This window comes from Aristolochia californica, unplaced genomic scaffold (genome assembly GCF_029961685.1).
Source record: "Aristolochia californica isolate CCGP_79_NKW_82.1479 unplaced genomic scaffold, dmAriCali1.0.hap1 SCAF_1, whole genome shotgun sequence".
In the NCBI taxonomy this organism is placed as follows: Eukaryota; Viridiplantae; Streptophyta; class Magnoliopsida; order Piperales; family Aristolochiaceae; genus Aristolochia; species Aristolochia californica.
Genome location: NW_027181770.1, coordinates 8,104,282 through 8,124,758, shown reverse-complemented (window position 1 = coordinate 8,124,758; position 20,477 = coordinate 8,104,282). Strand labels below are relative to the sequence as shown.

The window sequence follows — 20,477 nt, the reverse complement described above, 5'->3', positions numbered from 1 at the left end:
ACCGTGTTACCTAATCGGTGTTAACCTGGTGTCAAGAGACTCGACTGAGCCATTGGAGTTGACTCAATGCACTACTTAGTCCGTGTTAACACAGACTCGACTGAGCCATTGGAGGGGACTCAACGCACGTTATTCTAAACGGTTAATTAATTATAATTATTAAATAATTAATCCTATTAAAAAATTATTACAGTTACATTAAATGTTTTTTATATGTGCATATTTTAGTAGTTAAAAAGAGAAAAAAAAATATAATGTAGATAAGGAAGAGAAAATCGAGGAGAAATATAGAGGAAATAAATAATAAAAATTATAATTAAAATAGAAAGGCTAACAGAAAAATATGGAAAAACAAAAAACAAAAATAAAAGACAAAAAAGAAAGAAAATAATGTATCATTCCTTAACTTTTTACCTTCAATGCAAATTAATGTAACTACTTAGTTGCCTGGTTACTAAAAGCAGATGGAGAGCTTATAACATTGATATTTTCGGTGAATGTCTTTCTTTCGACTCTGTTTGCTTAAGTTGATTTTTTATAACACTTCATTTGGCTTTGGAATCTCAATCGGGGCTTCAGAGAGCTTTTATCGGTGAAAGTGAAAATGAATTACTTTTTCGTGTTAGCGTGCTCAATAGAAAGTGATGTAAAAAGTATTTTCTTGTGTTAGTGTGTACAATAAAAAAATGTACAGGAAACACGACAATGAGTTTATTAAAAGAATACTTTCATAATTTTAATTTTGAAGGTAATTGTATTTTACTTTTTAATTAACAAAATAAAATTAAACTTTCAGAATAAAATTTAATTTTAGTTTAAATAAATATAAAAAATAATATACCTTTTATAACGTATAGATGCTTAATCAAATAGGGTATTTAATCAAATTTTGACTTTTACAATATCATAATTATCACTCTTAAATTAGTAATTTGACATAGTATTAAAGTCATTAATATAATAAATAATTAAATAGTGTATATTATTAATAACTTAAGATATATTTTAGTTTACTCTAAATTAATACAATAATCACAAGTTAAAAAAATTATTAATTTAATTATTTTTAAAAAATTGAATGCTTAAACAAAAATGTTTACTTTTATTAATCTCTACATACTTGATCAAATTCTTACCTTTACAATATCTTAATTATCACTCTTAAATTAGTAATTAAATATATTATTAAAAATCATGAATTTATATAAATAAATAAATAGGATACTTTATTATAAAAACTTTGATAGAGGGTAATTTATTTTAATAATTTTAAAGCCATGAAAAAATAATTTATTTGTAAAAATACTTAATCATGAATTGATAGATTTTTAAAAGTGCACAATTTCTAGTGTAAAAGTAAACGTTTAAATAATAACATGTTCAAATATTTAATACAAAAAAATCAATTCATGATCAAGTAACACAAGTACAACACAAATACAACAAGTTTAAATGTCTAATATTAAAAACATCAAGTTAGTACCTATGAAATATAACCTAAATGTTCATATTCATTAAAATACAATAATCGATAACTATGTCACATCTGAGTTGCTAACACATTTCAGAAATATGATGCTCTTGTTGATGGTATTGCATGGTCCCTTCGAATGTTTATTTGTTGGTTGTCATCATCCACAAAATCATCACTCTCATCGCTATTTTCATCTTCATCTATACCATCACCCTCATCAACTTCTCCACCAACCTCATCACTTAAATCATCCTCTTCATTTTCAAAATATCTATGTAATCCTTTGTGCATATATATATAAAATTATGTAATACAAAATGGAAGCCAAATATTATTTTACACTACCATTGAATTTAAAACAATACAAAAATAGTATCGTAAAGAAGAAGAAAATTGAAGGCATTTGCTAATGATTGAAGTTTTGTGCATGATGCAGCACAATAGAGGGCTAGGTTTGATCCCCATAATTGCCTATACCTATAGCAAGTACCATGAAAGATGTGCCTAAAATTAACTGCAGACTGATCATGATATCCTATTCCTCTCACCAGATCTGATAGTTTTTTGGGGTTTCTCTTGGTAATGTAAATATGTATATGTAAAGGGGTATATTTGTCTTTTTCTTTGGTCCAAGGGCATACTTGTAATTTTTGTCTTCCTCTTCCTTTTTGAATAGGGTTTCTAAAACCTGACGGAAACTATAAATCGGTAGTGAGAGTTTTGAATATACAGAAAAACCTCTCTGAAATCAGGGAGATTTACATGGTATCAGAGCAGGAAATCGCACGATTTTGCTTCGATTTTCCAGTCTAAGGTGGTTTGGTTGCTCTCGCACTCGAATTTTTTTTATTTTGCTCAGTTTGTGCTCGTTCTGTTCGTTTGATGCTTTCGCGCCAGTCGTCTGCTCCTCACCCGGTGATCCCTGGTGCTTAAAGACGTCTCGCCGCCCCAAACAAGCTCTGTCTGGGTTGAATCCTCGTTTCGGCGCCCTCAAAGGTTGGTTCCTCTCCATTTCTCGGATATTTGCAGCTTGTTTGCTCTGTCTCGTCGACTTCTAGTATTCACCTGTGCGATTTCTGTCCGTGGAAGGCATTACGGACTCATGGAATTTTAAAAAATTCCTGCAGTAGGGTTAACATTGAAATTGGTTGATTTTGGGGTCTTAGAGTGGGTTTCGGACATACCTCTATTGGTGGTTGCTTGAAGTCCTAGTAATATTAATTTTTGAGAAACTGTGATATAGATTTGTGTTTGTGAGGGAAGTTGCATATAGTGGCTGGGCTGAGAGCTGGTTTCAATTTGGAATTACCTATATATGGATTCAATTAGTCAGGATATGAAGGTCATTTATGTCCGGTTAAATGGGAGTAATTACTCACTCTGGAAGTTTGTGATGCGAGATTTTCTAGTTGGAAAAGACCTATGGGATTACATTGATGGAAGTATTACTGCTCCAGAACCTACATCCATTGACTTCATCAAAGAAAATAAGAAGTGGTTGACTGATAATGCAAAGATCATCACTTGGATCGACAACTCAGTGGATCAGTCTATCAGTTTGCAATTGTTGAAGTATGAGACTGCAAAAGAAATATGGGACTATTTGGAAACTCTGTATGAACAGACAAACTTTGCCAAAAGGTATCAAATTGAGACAGAACTTCGGTTTGCTAAGCAAGGTGATCGTACAATTCAAGAATTCTACTCGTTTATGACACCTCTGTGGGATCAACTATATATGATGGATCCACCCTCCTTTCGGAAGCTCCCTGAATATACCCGAGCATGTGATGATCGCAAACTTATCGACTTTCTTATAGCTCTTCGCAATGATTTTGAACTGATACGAGGATCTATGATCCATAGAGCTCCGCTACCCACCTTGTCTGCAGCTGTATCTGAATTGTTGGCTGAAGAAACACGATTAAGGTCTTTAGGTAGGATTTCTTCCAGTAAGACATCATCACCAGATGTCACATGTACTGGTCTCTGGAACGCACTCTCATACTCAGTCATCAGGGGGCATACTTGGTTCTGGAACACACTTTCATACTCATCAGTCATCAGGAAAGACAAAAGTGCCAGTTCCACAAGATGAATGTTCCTACTGTCATGGTAAAGGTCATTGGAAACACCAGTGTCCCTCACTGCAAAGCAACAATAAAATTCAAGGCAATGTCAAACCTTCACAACATCATGCCTCTAGTCATCACAATCAAGGCCATTTCAAATCTGCACCACATCATGCCTTCAGTCGTCCACCTCCGCATAAAGGTTTTCGTCCATCTGCTGCCATTGGATCTTTGGATAGTTCAGATGCCTCTTCTGCCCCAGCTCCCACCAGCAGTGATTCTACGTCTGATCTCTCATCATTAGCTGTCGAGCTCACTCGCATTCTTGGCAAGTTGTCTGCTCTCAGTACTCAATTTGCATCTCATACAGGTATGTCTTGTTTGGCTGGCTCCAGTGACACTCATAAATGGATCTTAGATTCTGGAGCCACACACCATATGACACCCCACTTGTCTCTTTTACATGATTGTGTTAAGCCTTCTCACCCTGTTAACATCCAAGCGGCTAATGGCTCTCCCATGCCACTAGCCTCGGTTGGAACCGTCACTCACCCTACTTGGTCTTTATCTAATGTTTTCTATGTTCCCTATCTAGCTGTTAACCTTCTTTCAATTGGAAAACTTACAGATTTGGGTCTCACCATTACCTTTGCTTCTGATCATTGTCTTATACAGGATCGCCAGTCCGGGAGGCAGATTGGGATAGGCCATAGAGAAGGTGGTCTTTACTTGCTTGATGATTTGAAATTGCCAGTATCTCTGCAGGTGTCTAGTTTTTCTGTTCAATCCATGTTGCAAGATTTAATTTTTGTAGATAACTCTTTTTACTTATGGCATACTCGTTTAGGACATGTCTCTGCTTCTCGTTTACAGTTTATGATCAAACACAATATGTTAGACTCTACTATTAAATCTTCCCCTCTTCGTGATTATGTTGGTTGTAATCTTGGCAAACAATGTCATTTACCCTTTACATTGAGTCACTCAGTTACCTCCTCTCCCTTTGATCTTGTTCACTCTGATGTTTGGGGACCCGCACCTGTATCCACAAAAGGTGGGGTTCGCTATTATGCATTGCTTGTCAATGATTTTACTCATTTCTCTTGGATATTTCTTATGCATCTGAAATCAGACTTCTATTCTATTTATGTTCAATTTTGTGCTATGGTGCGAACCCATTTTTCCACTCACATAAAAAAATTTCGCTCTGATTCGGGTGGTGAATATATGTCATCTTTATTGAATGGTTTTCTGAAGTCCGAGGGCACTATTCATCAGTTGTCTTGTCCTTATACACCTCAACAGAATGGTGTTGCAGAACGTAAACATCGTCATCTTATTGAAACTGCTCGCTCTTTACTACTCCATGCCTCTGTCCCTTCTGAATTTTGGGGGGAAGCCCTTCATATTGCCACTTATTTGATAAATCGAATTCCGTCATTTGTTTCTGGCAGTATCTCTCCTTTTAAATGGTTGTATGGTGTTCGTCCTACCTATGATTACTTGCGAGTCTTTGGTTGTGCCTGCTTTGTTTTATTACCCCCTTCCTGTCGCACTAAATTGTCTGCCAAATCTGCATTGTGTGTGTTTCTAGGTTATGGTTTTGGTAAAAAAGGATACCGATGTTATCATCCTGAGTCTGGTAGACTTTTTGTTTCTCGCAATGTTAAGTTTTTGGAACAGTTCTGTTACTTTCGGATTCCATTGTCTACTCTTGGTTTGCATGACACATAATTGTTACACATTGATCCATTTGTGCCTGATGAGCCCCATGATGACCAGTTACTCATTCACCATCCGTCCATTGACTCACCCCTCCATCCGGAGGTCTCCTCTACTATGCCTTCACAACAGTCACATGCAGGTACTGACTTACCTTCTCCTATGGCGCCTCTCCCTCTCGACTCTCTGGACTCTGGTGATCCGCATCTTGCCACCCCTCACGTTTCCACTTGTGTTCGCCGTCCCCCTCAGAGGTATAGTCCATCTTCCTATGTGCTCTCTTCCCCCTATCTAACCTTTTTGTCTAAGATTCATTCTTTTATTGAGCCTAAGTCATACAAGGAAGCTGTATCCGATGCAAATTGGCGACAAGCTATTAATGATGAGCTCACCGCCCTGCACCAAACAGGTACCTGGGAGTTGGTTCAACTTCCTCCCGGTAAGCATGTTATTGGTTGTAAATGGATTTTCAAAATCAAAACTCAATCTGATGGTGCACTTGAGCGCTACAAAGCTCGGTTAGTTGCAAAAGGATTCTCCCAAACAGAAGGACTTGATTATGATGAGACTTTTGCTCCAGTTGCTCAAATGAAGACGATTCACACCTTGATTTCTATTGCAGCGGTTCACAAATGGCATCTTCATCAAATGGATGTTAAAAATACTTTTTTAAATGGTGATTTGACCGAGGAGGTATATATGCGGCCACCACCAGGTCTTCCTCATCCTGCTGGTTATGTTTGCCGCCTTCGACGGGCTTTATATGGTCTCAAACAAGCTCCCCGTGCTTGGTTTGCGAAATTCAGTTCCTCTTTGATCCGCCTTGGCTTTGCTGCTTCCAACTATGATTCCGCCATGTTCATTCGTAAAACTGTTGTGGGGCATATTGTGGTCCTTCTATATGTTGATGATATGATTGTGACTGGTGATGATGAAGCTGGCATTGCTGACCTTAAATGACACCTTCACTCTCTCTTTGAAATGAAGGATCTTGGGTATTTACGGTATTTTTTGGGTATTGAGGTTGCCTATTCTCCTGAAGGTTATATTTGGTCTCAATCCAAATACATCTCTGAAGTGATCAGTCGAGCAGGATTGACAGATGATCGGATTGTGGATTCTCCCATTGAACTCAATCATCGCCTTAGCCCTACAGATGGTGACTTGTTGTCAGATGTTACCCGATACAGAGAGGTAGTTGGGTCCCTAGTTTACTTGACGGTAACCCGTCCTGATATTACCTATGTTGTTCATGTGGTTAGTCAGTTTACTTCTGCCCCCCGTACCACTCATTAGACAGCAGTTCTCCGTATCTTACGCTACTTATGTGGCACTGTGCATCATGGCTTACTTTTGTCTTCCACCTTTGATTTGGTTCTCCCTGGTTATTCTGATACTGATTGGGCTAGTGATGCGATAGATCACAAATCTACTACTGGGTATTGTATCTTTCTTGGGAATTCTTTAGTGTCTTGGAAAAGTAAGAAACAATCTGTAGTCTCTTTCTCTTCTGCCGAGGCAGAATATCGGGCTATGGCCACCACTGCTGCTGAGTTAATTTGGTTTCGCCGCTTACTTGAAGAACTTGGCTTTCCTCAACTGTCTGCTACCCCTATGTTTTGTGATAATCAAAGTGCCATTCAAATTGCCAAGAATCCGGTTTTTCATGAGCGTACGAAATATATTGAGATTGATTGTCACTTTATGCGGCATCACTACTTACAAGGCTCTCTCACCTTGCCCCATGTTTCCTCCACTTCTCAACTTGCGGACGTCTTCACAAAATCGCATCCAACTGCTCGTTTTCATCGTCTCATAGGCAAACTTATGTTACTTGCCCCTTCATAAGTTTGAGGGGGGGTGTTAATGTAAATATGTATATGTAAATGGGCATATTTGTCTTTTTCTTTGGTCCAAGGGCATACTTGTAAATTCTGGCCCAAGGGCATACTTGTAATTTCAGTCTTCCTCTTCCTTTTCGAATAGGGTTTCTAAAACCCGACGGAAACTGTAAATCGGTAGTGAGAGTTTTGAATATACAGAAAAACCTCTCTGAAATTAGGGAGATTTACATCTTTCAGCAACATGTGCAACGAAATCCATTTAATCATGCAGATCAGCATTAAGTCCTTCCACTACAAGACGTCTGAAATGCCAAACCTATACATAATGTAAAGAAAAGAAAATATTGCACGAATTAGGTGATACTTTAAGAGAAAGAGAGCAAGAAAGATTAGACACAATGCAGCATATTACAGAAAAACACAAGAAAAATGCAAAAAATAAATCAAAATCACCACTTATAACCAAATAATGCTGCTGTTGACTGAAATAAATAGAATGTAGTAATACGATAGGCTATTATATAATCGAATAAAGATAGTGCCTGCGATGATGTCGAGCAACCAAAAAAAAAAAATCAAAACCAAATAGCATACTTTGTTTAGGCATATGATAGTGTTACCACTTTTCCAGTTCATGTTCAAGTGAGATGAGTTTGGTGCCATATGAAATATGTATTACCTGGTGACAAATCAGACCCTTTCTAATCACTTTGGTTTTTTTCCATGGAAGCATTCTATTAAATATGTAGCACATAGTTACTACACGGTCAGTGGGAACATTTCTCATGCTAGTCCCTTCCAATCACATAGTTGTGTTCTACTCACCCGCACCGTATGATTGGAATTTGAAATGGACTAGTATTGATGCTAGTCCATAGACTTGCAAATCCCTTCTCTTCTCTCAAAATCACTGATTTCTTTTCTTAAAGCTTCTTAAACCCCATAAAAGATATGTGTTTCCTCTGCCACAACATCTTTGAGAAAAGTGAAAATTCACCTTTATGCATCTTGGGGAGAATAAAGGAGGAAAGATGAATGACAATGCTTGTACCAATATGCTCAACCAAATGAACAGATACTTTGTCTTAGAGTAATCACATAAATTAAATTAAAGTCCTTGCTCTGATGTCTATGGGTTATTAGTGTGGCCTAACTCCATGCAAGAGGGAGATCGCAATTAAACTCTGGTTAGAAGTGTGGTTTGGAAAGAAGGCACTGTCACAAGCTTTTCTGGCCCTTTTGATCGTTGCAAGGGACCCAGAAATAAGCACAGCTGATCAAAAAGGGCCAAGCAGATGCTAAAAGTATTTGCAAACTATGTGGATATAAATTAGAATAAAAAAATCACATCCTATTGCACTGCACATTCATCAATGCTCTGTGGGTAGCAATTATCAAGATATTTGGTATTTCCATCTGTTTCTCCCGTTCCTTTTTCTTAATTCATATCAATGCACCATTCCTGCCCCCTCCCCAATCATGGAAAGTCAATGTGAAAACACATTGAGGGAGATTCAGCAAGTCCCATGGAGGGTCAGATACATTCTGGATGAGGTCTCAGAAATTGTCTCCTCATGGACAAATCAACTGGTTCCATATCCTAAGATCAGCCAATTATCTGCCTGAGCAGTTTGCAAAAGGAGTATCTAGGCAGATTGGGAACTCCCTCCCACTTTAATTCATGAGATGCTTATTCTATATCTTGTATAAGCATTCCTTGTTATTTTGGGTGCTAATTTGCATCCCTTAATAAAATCATACCGCCATTTAAAAAAAGAAGAAAAAAAAGTGTGGCCTACAATGCTGATGTCAAATAAAGGCGCAAAACTTCTGAACAACATGGTTTTTTCTTTCTACAGATAAATTAAACAAGTTGTATTGCCCATGACTTGACTGAGATGAAAGATGGAAACTCAGCTCTACAATTTTGTTCCCCTGGTGCTAAGGAATTAGGAAAGTCAGTAAAAATGACAGTCGCGAAAAACCCAAGGAACATTCAATCAGACTACATAGGACTTGCAATCTTGAGGCATAATGCTCTGCCCAATAATATCATCATTGACAATTTAGAAGAACAGAGAGCAGATAGCAAGTTCATTGATAAATGACACTGTTGAAGTGAAGACAATATGATGTGTGCATTGTGTTTAGTAACTAGCACACCCGGAAGAGAATATGAAACACTCCGTCAAATTACAGAAACAAATGACACTGTTGAAACTGTTGAAGTGAAGACAATATGATGTGTGCATTGTGTTTAATAACTACCACACCCTGAAGACAATATGAAACACTCCGTCAAATTACAGAAACACACCCTGTGAAGACAATAAATACAGAAACACTGTTTCCGAACTCAAACAGTGTAAAGAATTAAAGAACTGAACCTCAACGCGGGATGATTCCAAGATCAGGTCTGGAAGCCAAGGCAGTAGTCGGGGACATCCAACGGCGGCAGGTCATCAAAGAAATCTTCCGATGAAGCCGAAGGTTCGGACGAGGACATTCCGTCAAATTCGGATGCTGGCGAAACCCCTTCTTGATCGGGCGCTATCAGAGACCTCTCAAGCTCATGAACTCTTTGTGTAAGTGCAACTCCGTCGACTTCCGATTCTGGCGAAATTCCTTCTTGATCGTTGGCCATCAGAGTCTCAATATCATGAAGCAATTGTTGTGTCTGGTGACACTCCGTCAACTGCTCCTCAGAGGCCGCCTTTGCCGCATTGGCTTCTTGTTCCTCCCGATTGGCGACGACGCTGCATTGCTCCAAGTGGATCTTGTCGAGGCAGAAATGTTCGTCTTCCACCGTCTTCGGAATCATGTTCGTCTCGCATTGGTGGTAGAGGTGGATCAAACCCTCGTCTCCGAAGCAAAAGGGCCTGCCGGCGGGAGAGAAGGCAACGACGACGAGGTTAACGCCGGTAAGAATGGAGAGTTCATGAGCTTTCTTGAACAGTCCCTTCTTCCGCTTGGAGAAGGTGACTTGCAGAGCTTGTCGATCCTCGATCTTCTTCATCTCCACCTTCCTCTTCCCCATTGCCTTTCTTTCGCTCGCTTCTGTTGCTCTCGCGCTGCTCTGCTCCGCTCTCCTCTGGCGCCAAAACTTGGCGCATAAGAAAGAAAATGAGATTTCCGTTGGGATATGCTAAGCTTTACAGCTATATAACAAGGGGGAAAAAACCGTGTTACCTAATCGGTGTTAACCTGGTGTCAAGAGACTCGACTGAGCCATTGGAGTTGACTCAATGCACTACTTAGTCCGTGTTAACAAAGACTCTTTTCTCTTTTAAGATAAGAATGGTTTTCTAACTGAGCCATTGGAGTGGACTCAACGCACGTTATTCTAAACGGTTAATTAATTATAATTATTAAATAATTAATCCTATTAAAAAATTATTACAGTTACATTAAATTTTTTTTATATGTGCATATTTTAGTAGTTAAAAAGAGAAAAAAAATATAATGTAGATAAGGAAGAGAAAATCGAGGAGAAATATAGAGGAAATAAATAATAAAAATTAAAATTAAAATAGAAAGGCTAACAGAAAAATATGGAAAAACAGAAAAACAAAAATAAAAGAGAAAAAAGAAAGAAAATAATGTATCATTCCTTAACTTTTTACCTTCAATGCAAATTAATGTAACTACTTAGTTGCCTGGTTACTAAAAGCAGATGGAGAGCTTATAACATTGATATTTTCGGTGAATGTCTTTCTTTCGACTCTGTTTGCTTAAGTTGATTTTTTATAACACTTCATTTGGCTTTGGAATCTCAATCGGGGCTTCAGAGAGCTTTTATCGGTGAAAGTGAAAATGAATTACTTTTTCGTGTTAGCGTGCTCAATAGAAAGTGATGTAAAAAGTATTTTCTTGTGTTAGTGTGTACAATAAAAAAATGTACAGGAAACACGACAATGAGTTTATTAAAAGAATACTTTCATAATTTTAATTTTGAAGGTAATTGTATTTTACTTTTTAATTAACAAAATAAAATTAAACTTTCAGAATAAAATTTAATTTTAGTTTAAATAAATATAATAAATAATATACCTTTTATAACGTATAGATGCTTAATCAAATAGGGTATTTAATCAAATTTTGACTTTTACAATATCATAATTATCACTCTTAAATTAGTAATTTGACATAGTATTAAAGTCATTAATATAATAAATAATTAAATAGTGTATATTATTAATAACTTAAGATATATTTTAGTTTACTCTAAATTAATACAATAATCACAAGTTAAAAAAATTATTAATTTAATTATTTTTAAAAAATTGAATGCTTTAACAAAAATGTTTACTTTTATTAATCTCTACATACTTGATCAAATTCTTACCTTTACAATATCTTAATTATGACTCTTAAATTAGTATTTTATTATAACATTAAAACTCATGGATATAATAAATAAATAAATATAGTATTTTATTAATAAAATAAGATAGATTTTTGTGTGGTATAAATTAATAAAATAATTATAAAGTAAAATAAAATTATTAATTTAATTAATTATAACAAATAAAAATTAAAATACCTACAAACATTTGGTTAATTTATAATTTTCAGACGCTTGATCAAATCCTTACTTTTACATTATCACTCTTAAATTAGTAATTAAATATATTATTAAAAATCATGAATTTATATAAATAAATAAATAGGATACTTTATTATAAAAACTTTGATAGAGGGTAATTTATTTTAATAATTTTAAAGCCATGAAAAAATAATTTATTTGTAAAAATACTTAATCATGAATTGATAGATTTTTAAAAGTGCACAATTTCTAGTGTAAAAGTAAACGTTTAAATAATAACATGTTCAAATATTTAATACAAAAAAATCAATTCATGATCAAGTAACACAAGTACAACACAAATACAACAAGTTTAAATGTCTAATATTAAAAACATCAAGTTAGTACCTATGAAATATAACCTAAATGTTCATATTCATTAAAATACAATAATCGATAACTATGTCACATCTGAGTTGCTAACACATTTCAGAAATATGATGCTCTTGTTGATGGTATTGCATGGTCCCTTCGAATGTTCATTTGTTGGTTGTTATCATCCACAAAATCATCACTCTCATCGCTATTTTCATCGTCATCTATACCATCACCCTCATCAACTTCTCCACCAACCTCATCACTTAAATCATCCTCTTCATTTTCAAAATATCTATGTAATCCTTTGTGCACATATATATATATATATATATAATTATGTAATACACATCAAGCAATTACAAATTTTATCTGGATATCAAAAGTAATGGAGGGAGGAAAATCTATCAGTATTCACAAATCGAGCTTTTAAGGCCCCAAAAATACACTCAATAGTAGTTCTCAAGGATGAGTGTCTTCGATTGAACAATTCTTTCCTCCCAGCCTCCCAATGTCTCAAGAACCCACTGCAGATAGAAACCTTTCAGTCTAAAAATCCACCTAAAATATGACCTAAAAACCCACAGCTATTAATGCTTAAAACTAAGCTCACCAGCCTATGCGACCAAACGTGGTAGTTTTTAGCATCAAAGGGCTAGAATTTTCTTTGTGAATTGAAGTTCCAGACTGGCTGCTTCAGTTCCTAGTTTCTCTGCAAACCCAACGTCTGTGATGCCTGTAGAGATCCATTCTTAGGATAGTATACCCTGCTAAAGACATTAAAATGGAAGCCAAATATTATTTTACACTACCATTGAATTTAAAAAAATACAAAAATAGTATCGTAAAGATGAAGAAAATTGAAGGCATTTGCTAATGATTGAAGTTTCGTGCATGATGCGGCACAATAGAGGGCTAGGTTTGATCCCCATAATTGCCTAAACCTATAGCAAGTACCATGAAAGATGTGCCTAAAATTAACTGCAGACTGATCATGATATCCTATTCCTCTCACCAGATCTGATAGTTTTTTGGGGTTTCTCTCAGCAACATGTGCAACAAAATCCATTTCATCATGCAGATCAGCATTAAGTCCTTCCAATACAAGACGTCTGAAATGCCAAACCTATACATAATGTAAAGAAAAGAAAATATTGCACGAATTAGGTGATACTTTCAGAGAAAGAGAGCAAGAAAGATTAGACACAATGCAACATATTACAAAAAAAAATCAGACTCATCACTTAAATCATCCTCTTTATTTTCAAAATATCTATGTAGTCCTTTGTGCATATATTATTATGTAATACACAACGATCAATTGCAAATTTTATCTAGATATCAAAAGTAATGGAGGAGCGTCTTCCAATATTCACAAATCGAGCTTTTTAGTCACCAAAGGTACTCTCAATAGTAATCCTCTAGGATGAGAGGATGAGCGTCTTCAGTTGAACAATTCTTTCTCATTTTTAGGAGGATTATCTCCAAATTCTTACAAATGATAACGAGTACCTCGATAGGGTGCCAAGAATCCTGAAAAAATTTCATAACCATCATCCACTGAATAATATTTATCTACAATAGAAGATATTTTCCACTTGAATTAATTGAAAATTAATAATGCGTAAAAAATACTATGTAAAGAAATGTTATTTACCTTCAGGTACTCGGATTTTATCTCATCTCGTCAATGTTGACTTCAATACACGTGAATCAGTTGTTGATCCCTCCCATCCAGCAAGTGCGTAACTGAATATCGTGTCAAATGTACATGTTGCCATTACATTCTATGAGATAAAAACCCTTCATCTTACAAAATCTTGCTTGTTGATCAAACGGGGTGTGAGTTTTGATAATATATTGACATAGATAACATAATAGTGGTGAAGTCAAACATAATGCTAATATTTTATTTGTCCTTATCCATGAATACCTGTAGAGGTACACATTTAATAATTGAAAGAAAGGTGCAAAAACAAATCACTATCTTCACCATTAATGTTTAAGCCACAAAAACAAAATATGTATCAATGAAAAAACACAACATATATCAAAACATTCATATCATTAACTGAAATACAGCATGTATCAATGCAAAAACACCTGTATCAAGACAAAAACAAACTATGTACCGACACACTCATATCGTTATTTGAAACACAACTTGTGTCAAAAAAATAAACAGACCATGTACCAACACATTCATATCGTTATTTGAAACACAACTTCTTTCAATGTAGAAACCTAAACACAAACACATCCCTATCTTCACCACAAACACATCTCTATCTTAACCACAACCATATCCATATCTACAACCACATCCATATGTATTCATACACAACCTCAATCAGAACACATATTCATCTACTAACATAGTAATTAAAAACATATAATAATTTAAAAACATAATGAGATTGATAATAATTTCATCCAAGTCTTACAATGTCATAACTAACAAAAACATAATTAATGAAGATCAGATATCCCAAAGTCAATACAACCATAAAAAAATAGTACAACATCGATGATTGCAATTCATGCTAGTTAAAATAAAGTCAATCTTGTTATTCTTCCACCGTCATCCTAACGAACATGTCCTTATTATCTACAGTGTCCAACCACTGAGGAACTCGATATTTAAATTCTCTCGGTAGGTCAGGGATTTCTAAGAGGGTTTTGCACCATAGAAATCTTGTATTGACATATTTAGTTTGGAAGACATCCATTCATGATTCTGCAATATTGGTCATCACATCAAAGAGTCTTCCAATGTCATTAGGGGACATTTGGTACCTCTTCCTACTATGAGTAGAAGATGATATAGACTTGGATTGCGATGATGGCTAGCCTCTTCGTTGCTGCTCATGTGCAGATTCATTATTGCTAGAGAATGGCGAAGGGATCTCCCTAATTGCATCAAACTCATCTATCTCATTGTTCAATGTCCCTTCTAGCCCATGAGGGAGGTCATCACTCAATTCCACATACGTTTGACTAGTTGTCCCCATGGCTATGGACTTTCTCGCAACCAAAGCCAATTTGTTGTACAGTGGCCACTCTTCCCGTCTATATTTATCAACGTCCTTGTGTTCCTACATGAAAAAAAAAAATCTTTTAGAAATCTTGGAACGGTGCTTAGTAATGCAAAAAAAAAAAAAAAATTCTTATATAAGATTTACTTACCTCGATATACTCTTGCCAGAGTGAATTAATTGCAGTAACTCTGTGTGTTGTCAGATCCTAACCAAAACCACTAGTATTGAGACAACTCATCACTGTTTGGTAAGTTTTTTTCCATGTCCTTGTATTGTTTTTCAACTGCTCGCATTTTTTTGTTCGCTATGTCTTAGTTGAATTTATTGACGCAATCGGCAAAAACCTCTTGTTTCCAAAAACAATTGTGACCTGCTAAATCAAGAGATCAAACATCTTGTTGTCTTCAAGAAAAGGTCTACGTGTTGTATGACCTCCTATAAGATTTGTCCATGACACCCTTTCCTTTTCTTCCTCCAGCCATCTAAAATGATTATAAATACTTATTTGGGTTGTTTAAAAACAAAGAGAAAGGGGGAAGGAAGGGGATCGGGGAGGCTAAGCGGGGAGAAAGAAACTACTTTCTCCATAAAAAGCAATGTGCTAAGGGGACCATTTAATAACAATGGAGATCTATGTAAAAAAATAACTAACTAAACCCTAAGCATGAAATTAGCAAATGAACATACCGATAGGCTTTGATGAGAAAGATTCAAACATAAAATAACTTTCAAGAAAATTAACTATCTACCAGGACCTACTTCACATGGTATGAAATTAAATCATAAGCAATAAAAATTAAACACAGGAATTTTAATTTCAATTAACCCTAAACCCTAAACCATAACAATTGAAAAGCATAAACCCTAAACACACTGAAATTGTAACTTTATTAACCCTAAACCCTAAATACATAAATTAAACCTTAAACCCTAACAATTTAAAAGCATAAACCATAAACACAATGAAATTGTAACTTTATTAACCCTAAACCCTAACAATTGAAAAGCCAACACATAGAAATTGCAATTTCAAATAAACACAAACATTATAATTCAATTAGATTTCAATTAAACACAAAAAATAACTTTAATAAATCATTAAGTGAATTTTTATTTATATTAAATCATCAAAGATATTCAATAATAAATTAAAGTTCACTTAAATTGTATCAATATAGACATTCAATCCTCACTTCAATTTCAATCAAACACAAAAATCAAACATTCAATACCATTCAATCACAAAACCCCTAAAAACATTTATAGAATAGGGGTTAGACAAAAATTTGACTGATTGCGGTTCAAAATAAAAATTTTAGGGTTTGAGGTATGAGAGAGGGGCGGCGAGAGGATCAGAATGAGAGAAATTTTTGGGTTTAGGGTCAAAGAGTGGGTGGTGAGAGACAAAGAAGCCAATAAAAAAAGGGAAATCGTAGAAAGAGAGGACCTGAGAAAAGGTGTTTGGAGAAAAGAGAGACTGCTAGAGGATAGGGTTCGGTTTTGAGAGAGTGGGCAGCGAGAGGATAAATAGAGGGGAACGGATAAGAAGGATGAAGGCTTAGGGTTGAGAGGAAGAGAGGACGGCGGAGAGGAAGGCGTCGTGGGCTTGGGTGAGGCCAAGTAGAGATGACAGGGGGGTAGCGAATGAGCGAGATGGAAGTGACATGACAACACGGTGAGAGGAAGCAACCAGTCGTCGGCAAGAGGATCGTCTAGAGAGATGAGAGTTGAGAGGGAAGCAAAGAGAAGAGCATCAAGAGAGACGGGGGTTCGGAAGGAGAGAGCGGAGAGCATCAAGAAAGAGGGATGTAGACAACGTCGAGAGAGAGGGATGTAGAGATCGTCGAGAGAGAGGGATGCAGAGAGCATCGAGAGAGCCAGTGAAAGTGAATTCAGATGGTGAACCCTCAAATTTCACTTTCACTTTCCCTCAACGTGCACTAATAGGACCTAGTATACACATTACTGAGATAGATCTTCTATTTCATAGTAAAATCCTTTTTTAAAAATTTGTTGAGTAAAAGCATTTCCTATGAGCATTCATATCGTGCACAGACTTCCATCTACCCAATTTACTCAATTTGTTCATAAAATTTGATGTCTAGTTTTTGTTTTAGGCATACAATAGTGGAAGAAAAGTTATGAAAGGTATTTTTTAATTTTAAGATTAATATTCTCTCAATGCTAAGACAAGACCAAATACATCTAATGTAAGAACTACTTGTAATGCCTTCTCAACAAGTTGCATGTTTAAGTACCTTTACAAATAATCTCTATGTGGTAAAAAAAGTTATTTATCTTTGTCACCAAGGATTTTATATTTACAATTGCATGTTAATAGAGTGGATAGTGCAAAACCCACATATGAACCTTCAATTTCATCCCATCTGCACTAATAGGAAATAGGATGAAACACAAGAGTAGCAATAACATAAACAAAGACCACTATAAAACAGAGCTTCATGACATGTAAGTGTTGGTTTTTCCTACTACAAGATTCTCACTAGGGTTTTGATAGTGGCAAACATAGTGACAAATCCTACTTGATTACTAATTCACTATGATGCAACATCATTTCTCATGGATATTATTGTGTTGATCAATACAAGAAGTAAGGTTTGGGATATTAAATGGAAAAGGTATAAGAGTCCAAATAACATTTAATCAAATGGAAGCATGGTGTAGGTACTACAGGGGAAGTACAAAAGTTCTATTAATTTCCTCGCATATGACACATGTTCCTCCTTTAAACCATGAACATCACCAACATGAAATAGGAAAATGACAATAGTTGGAGAAGTTTCTTCTGGAATCCCCAGGAATGTTATTATACAAGTAATTGCACTAGCTCTAACCGTGGAGGTTAGCACCTGGACTGATGACGCCCAGTTGGCCACAGTACTTCTGGAACAACTGAATGCGGCTAGCAGCATGACTGGAGGAGCTGCCGCATTCGATACTGTTAATGGCTCTGATCGTTGCTCTGAATCCTTGGCCGGACGTTATGGCGGTGTGGACATTATTCGTCCAGAACCAGAGGGCTGCTTCGAATGACACAACGGGATCAGATGCTACAATCTCCGAATTTCCAAGGCCGTCGAATCCAATGCTCCTTCCCGCAGCCCCGTAGTGGTAGTTCCATCTCAGTTGCAGCAGCCCACATCCGTAGTATTGCTTGTTAGAGTTACAGGGGTACTCAACTGCCCTTTTTCCGATCGCCGTAAGGGTTGTTTGGATCAAGATTCTCTTCAACGAAGCACAACCCTGCGCGGCCATCTGCTAGGCAAGCGGCTTCAATGGGAGGATACTTTGGTCTCATTCTTCCTAAGGGTTGCTATTATATTAGAGACACAAAGATGATCTTATCAGTATCTTCATAGTCTTTGGGATGGGTGCATGAATTCTCCAACTCTAATTTAATTTATCATTTTCTAATTCAGTCACTGGTTTTTCCTTCATCAAATATTTCTCACTGGTTCCACTTTTCCCATTTTAGGGGTTCTCTCTTTCTTTTGGTCTATCTACTTTCATTGATAAAATCTTTCTAATTGATTATTTCCACATCATTTAAAATAACTATCATTTATTTTTTCACATAAATATACTACTTGGTCATGTGGATGGGATTCAACATTGAAAATAAAAATGATGCTATTTGTTCCTTTTTCTATCCGTTCCTAAAATTGAGGTTAACCCCTATTGAGAGCTCTGAAATTCAATTATGGTCTGTCGTTCCAGTCGAATCGCGAGCTTCGCTTTACACTGCTAGCGAAGCTCTACACTACGACAGATCATTTCTGTTATTTCAATTATAGAGCCCAATCACACAGCTCTCTCTTTTCGGTCGTATGTAGAATCGTCGGATTCATGTGAATGATTTGGAAAAAAGGTTTGAATCTAAATTCTCTGATTTTTGCCTGAGAGAATGAATTGACATGATTCACTTGAAGTGTAATTTATTCTACACTAAGCTTTTAATCTAATGGACTATATAATGCGGGAGTAATTCATCTCACTTCATGTTGGACTAATCCCCCCTATATGGGGTTTACCAAATTACTCTTGCACTTATCGGAAAAATGAGTCTATAGTGGACACATTTTCTATCACTTATACCATCACTTCAGCCTCAACTCTACTTGAGCTATACCTACCTCTGCCTCTGACACTTCGATCATGACCTCTAACTTATTTACTTCCCATGGATATAATTGTTGTTTCTACATATAACTTTGTTAAAGGTAGTAGAAAGTGGTGGAATATCATATGAGGCAAGCCACCGAGCCTTGAGTGCATCAAAGTTTGGTCCCAATCTATCCAAAAATTTAGAATCATGTGTTTGCCTCTGATATTTTCGAAGCTCGCTCCATTTCATCAGTGATGGAAGGATGAAACAAAATGATTTCTTGCAAGATACCTTGTAATTCACTATAGTAATTAGTAACTGCTCTTTCATTTCGCTTAAGGCTGAAAAGTTTAATATATAAGTCATATATTCAAATTGTTTTCCTATGCATATAACACTTCCAAGGACACCTACATTTCCTTTCCAAGAACGCCCACATTTTGTTGGCTGTATCACGATTCATAATATGATTTCTCAACTTTTCAATCCATACTATTGAGTAACCGGGTCATCAGTTAGTCATCCTCTATCTCCCAATCATTTGTAAGAGGAATTAGTGGATCATCTCTAACAAATTTGGACTTCTATATGGTAGATACTAGTTGACTTGGACCTACTAATTGACTTAGACCAAGTAACATAATTCTACCCATTCAGCCTCTCTATAGTGATCAAAATAATATATTTCCCTTCAGAGCCTCCAAATTCTCTTGTAGGAGATTATTTCACTAGAATCAACCATAAGCACAAATAACTACTAATACAATCAACTAATAGCTTTACCACACTTAGATACATGCGTAGACTATGTAGGCCCCACTTCACATAATTAGGGTTTGATCAAATATTCGAATATATGCCAAGGACATACAAGAAGCCTGGAATGATTTTAATTTATAAAAAAAATCTACAAAAATTTGGCAAAAACTAGGCTGATGTAGCCTTCTTTGAGGTGATATAGGCGATCAAGTCTACGCACACTGTGGATGAAACAATCCCAAGTTAAAAGACCCTCTTGGATCACTAATTAGACATAGAACTGCTCAATAGGCAGTAGGAAACATCAAACCCTAGGGTTATTGCAAAAAGAGAATGCAAGTAATTGAAAGTTGACTCTCAATCAATGTAAAAACTTTAAATCCCTTTCTCTAAGAAAATGCTGGATTCGAATGAGGAAGAAGAGGCACTTTTGAGGTCATCAGATGAAGTGGACCGCAAGAGAAGACGGTGACGTGTTCGCCGCCACACCGTTGACGGGTCTAGATATTGACTATAAGTATTAAAGCCTAATTTTCTCTTAA

General features: G+C 36.0%; 1 protein-coding gene across 1 annotated transcript; it reads right to left on the bottom strand.

Annotated features, from left to right (window-relative positions):
- Positions 1-9,522: 9,522 nt before the first annotated feature.
- LOC137945611 (MADS-box protein EJ2-like) lies at positions 9,523-10,149 on the bottom strand. Its single transcript, XM_068791559.1, has one exon. It carries the CDS (start codon positions 10,147-10,149, stop codon positions 9,523-9,525), a length of 627 nt encoding a protein of 208 aa, XP_068647660.1.
- Positions 10,150-20,477: the final 10,328 nt, after the last annotated feature.

What these genes read in the sequence shown, in the direction of transcription:
- LOC137945611 (XM_068791559.1), bottom strand. Translation starts at nt 10,149, where the DNA reads ATGGGGAAGAGGAAGGTGGAGATGAAGAAGATCGAGGATCGACAAGCT.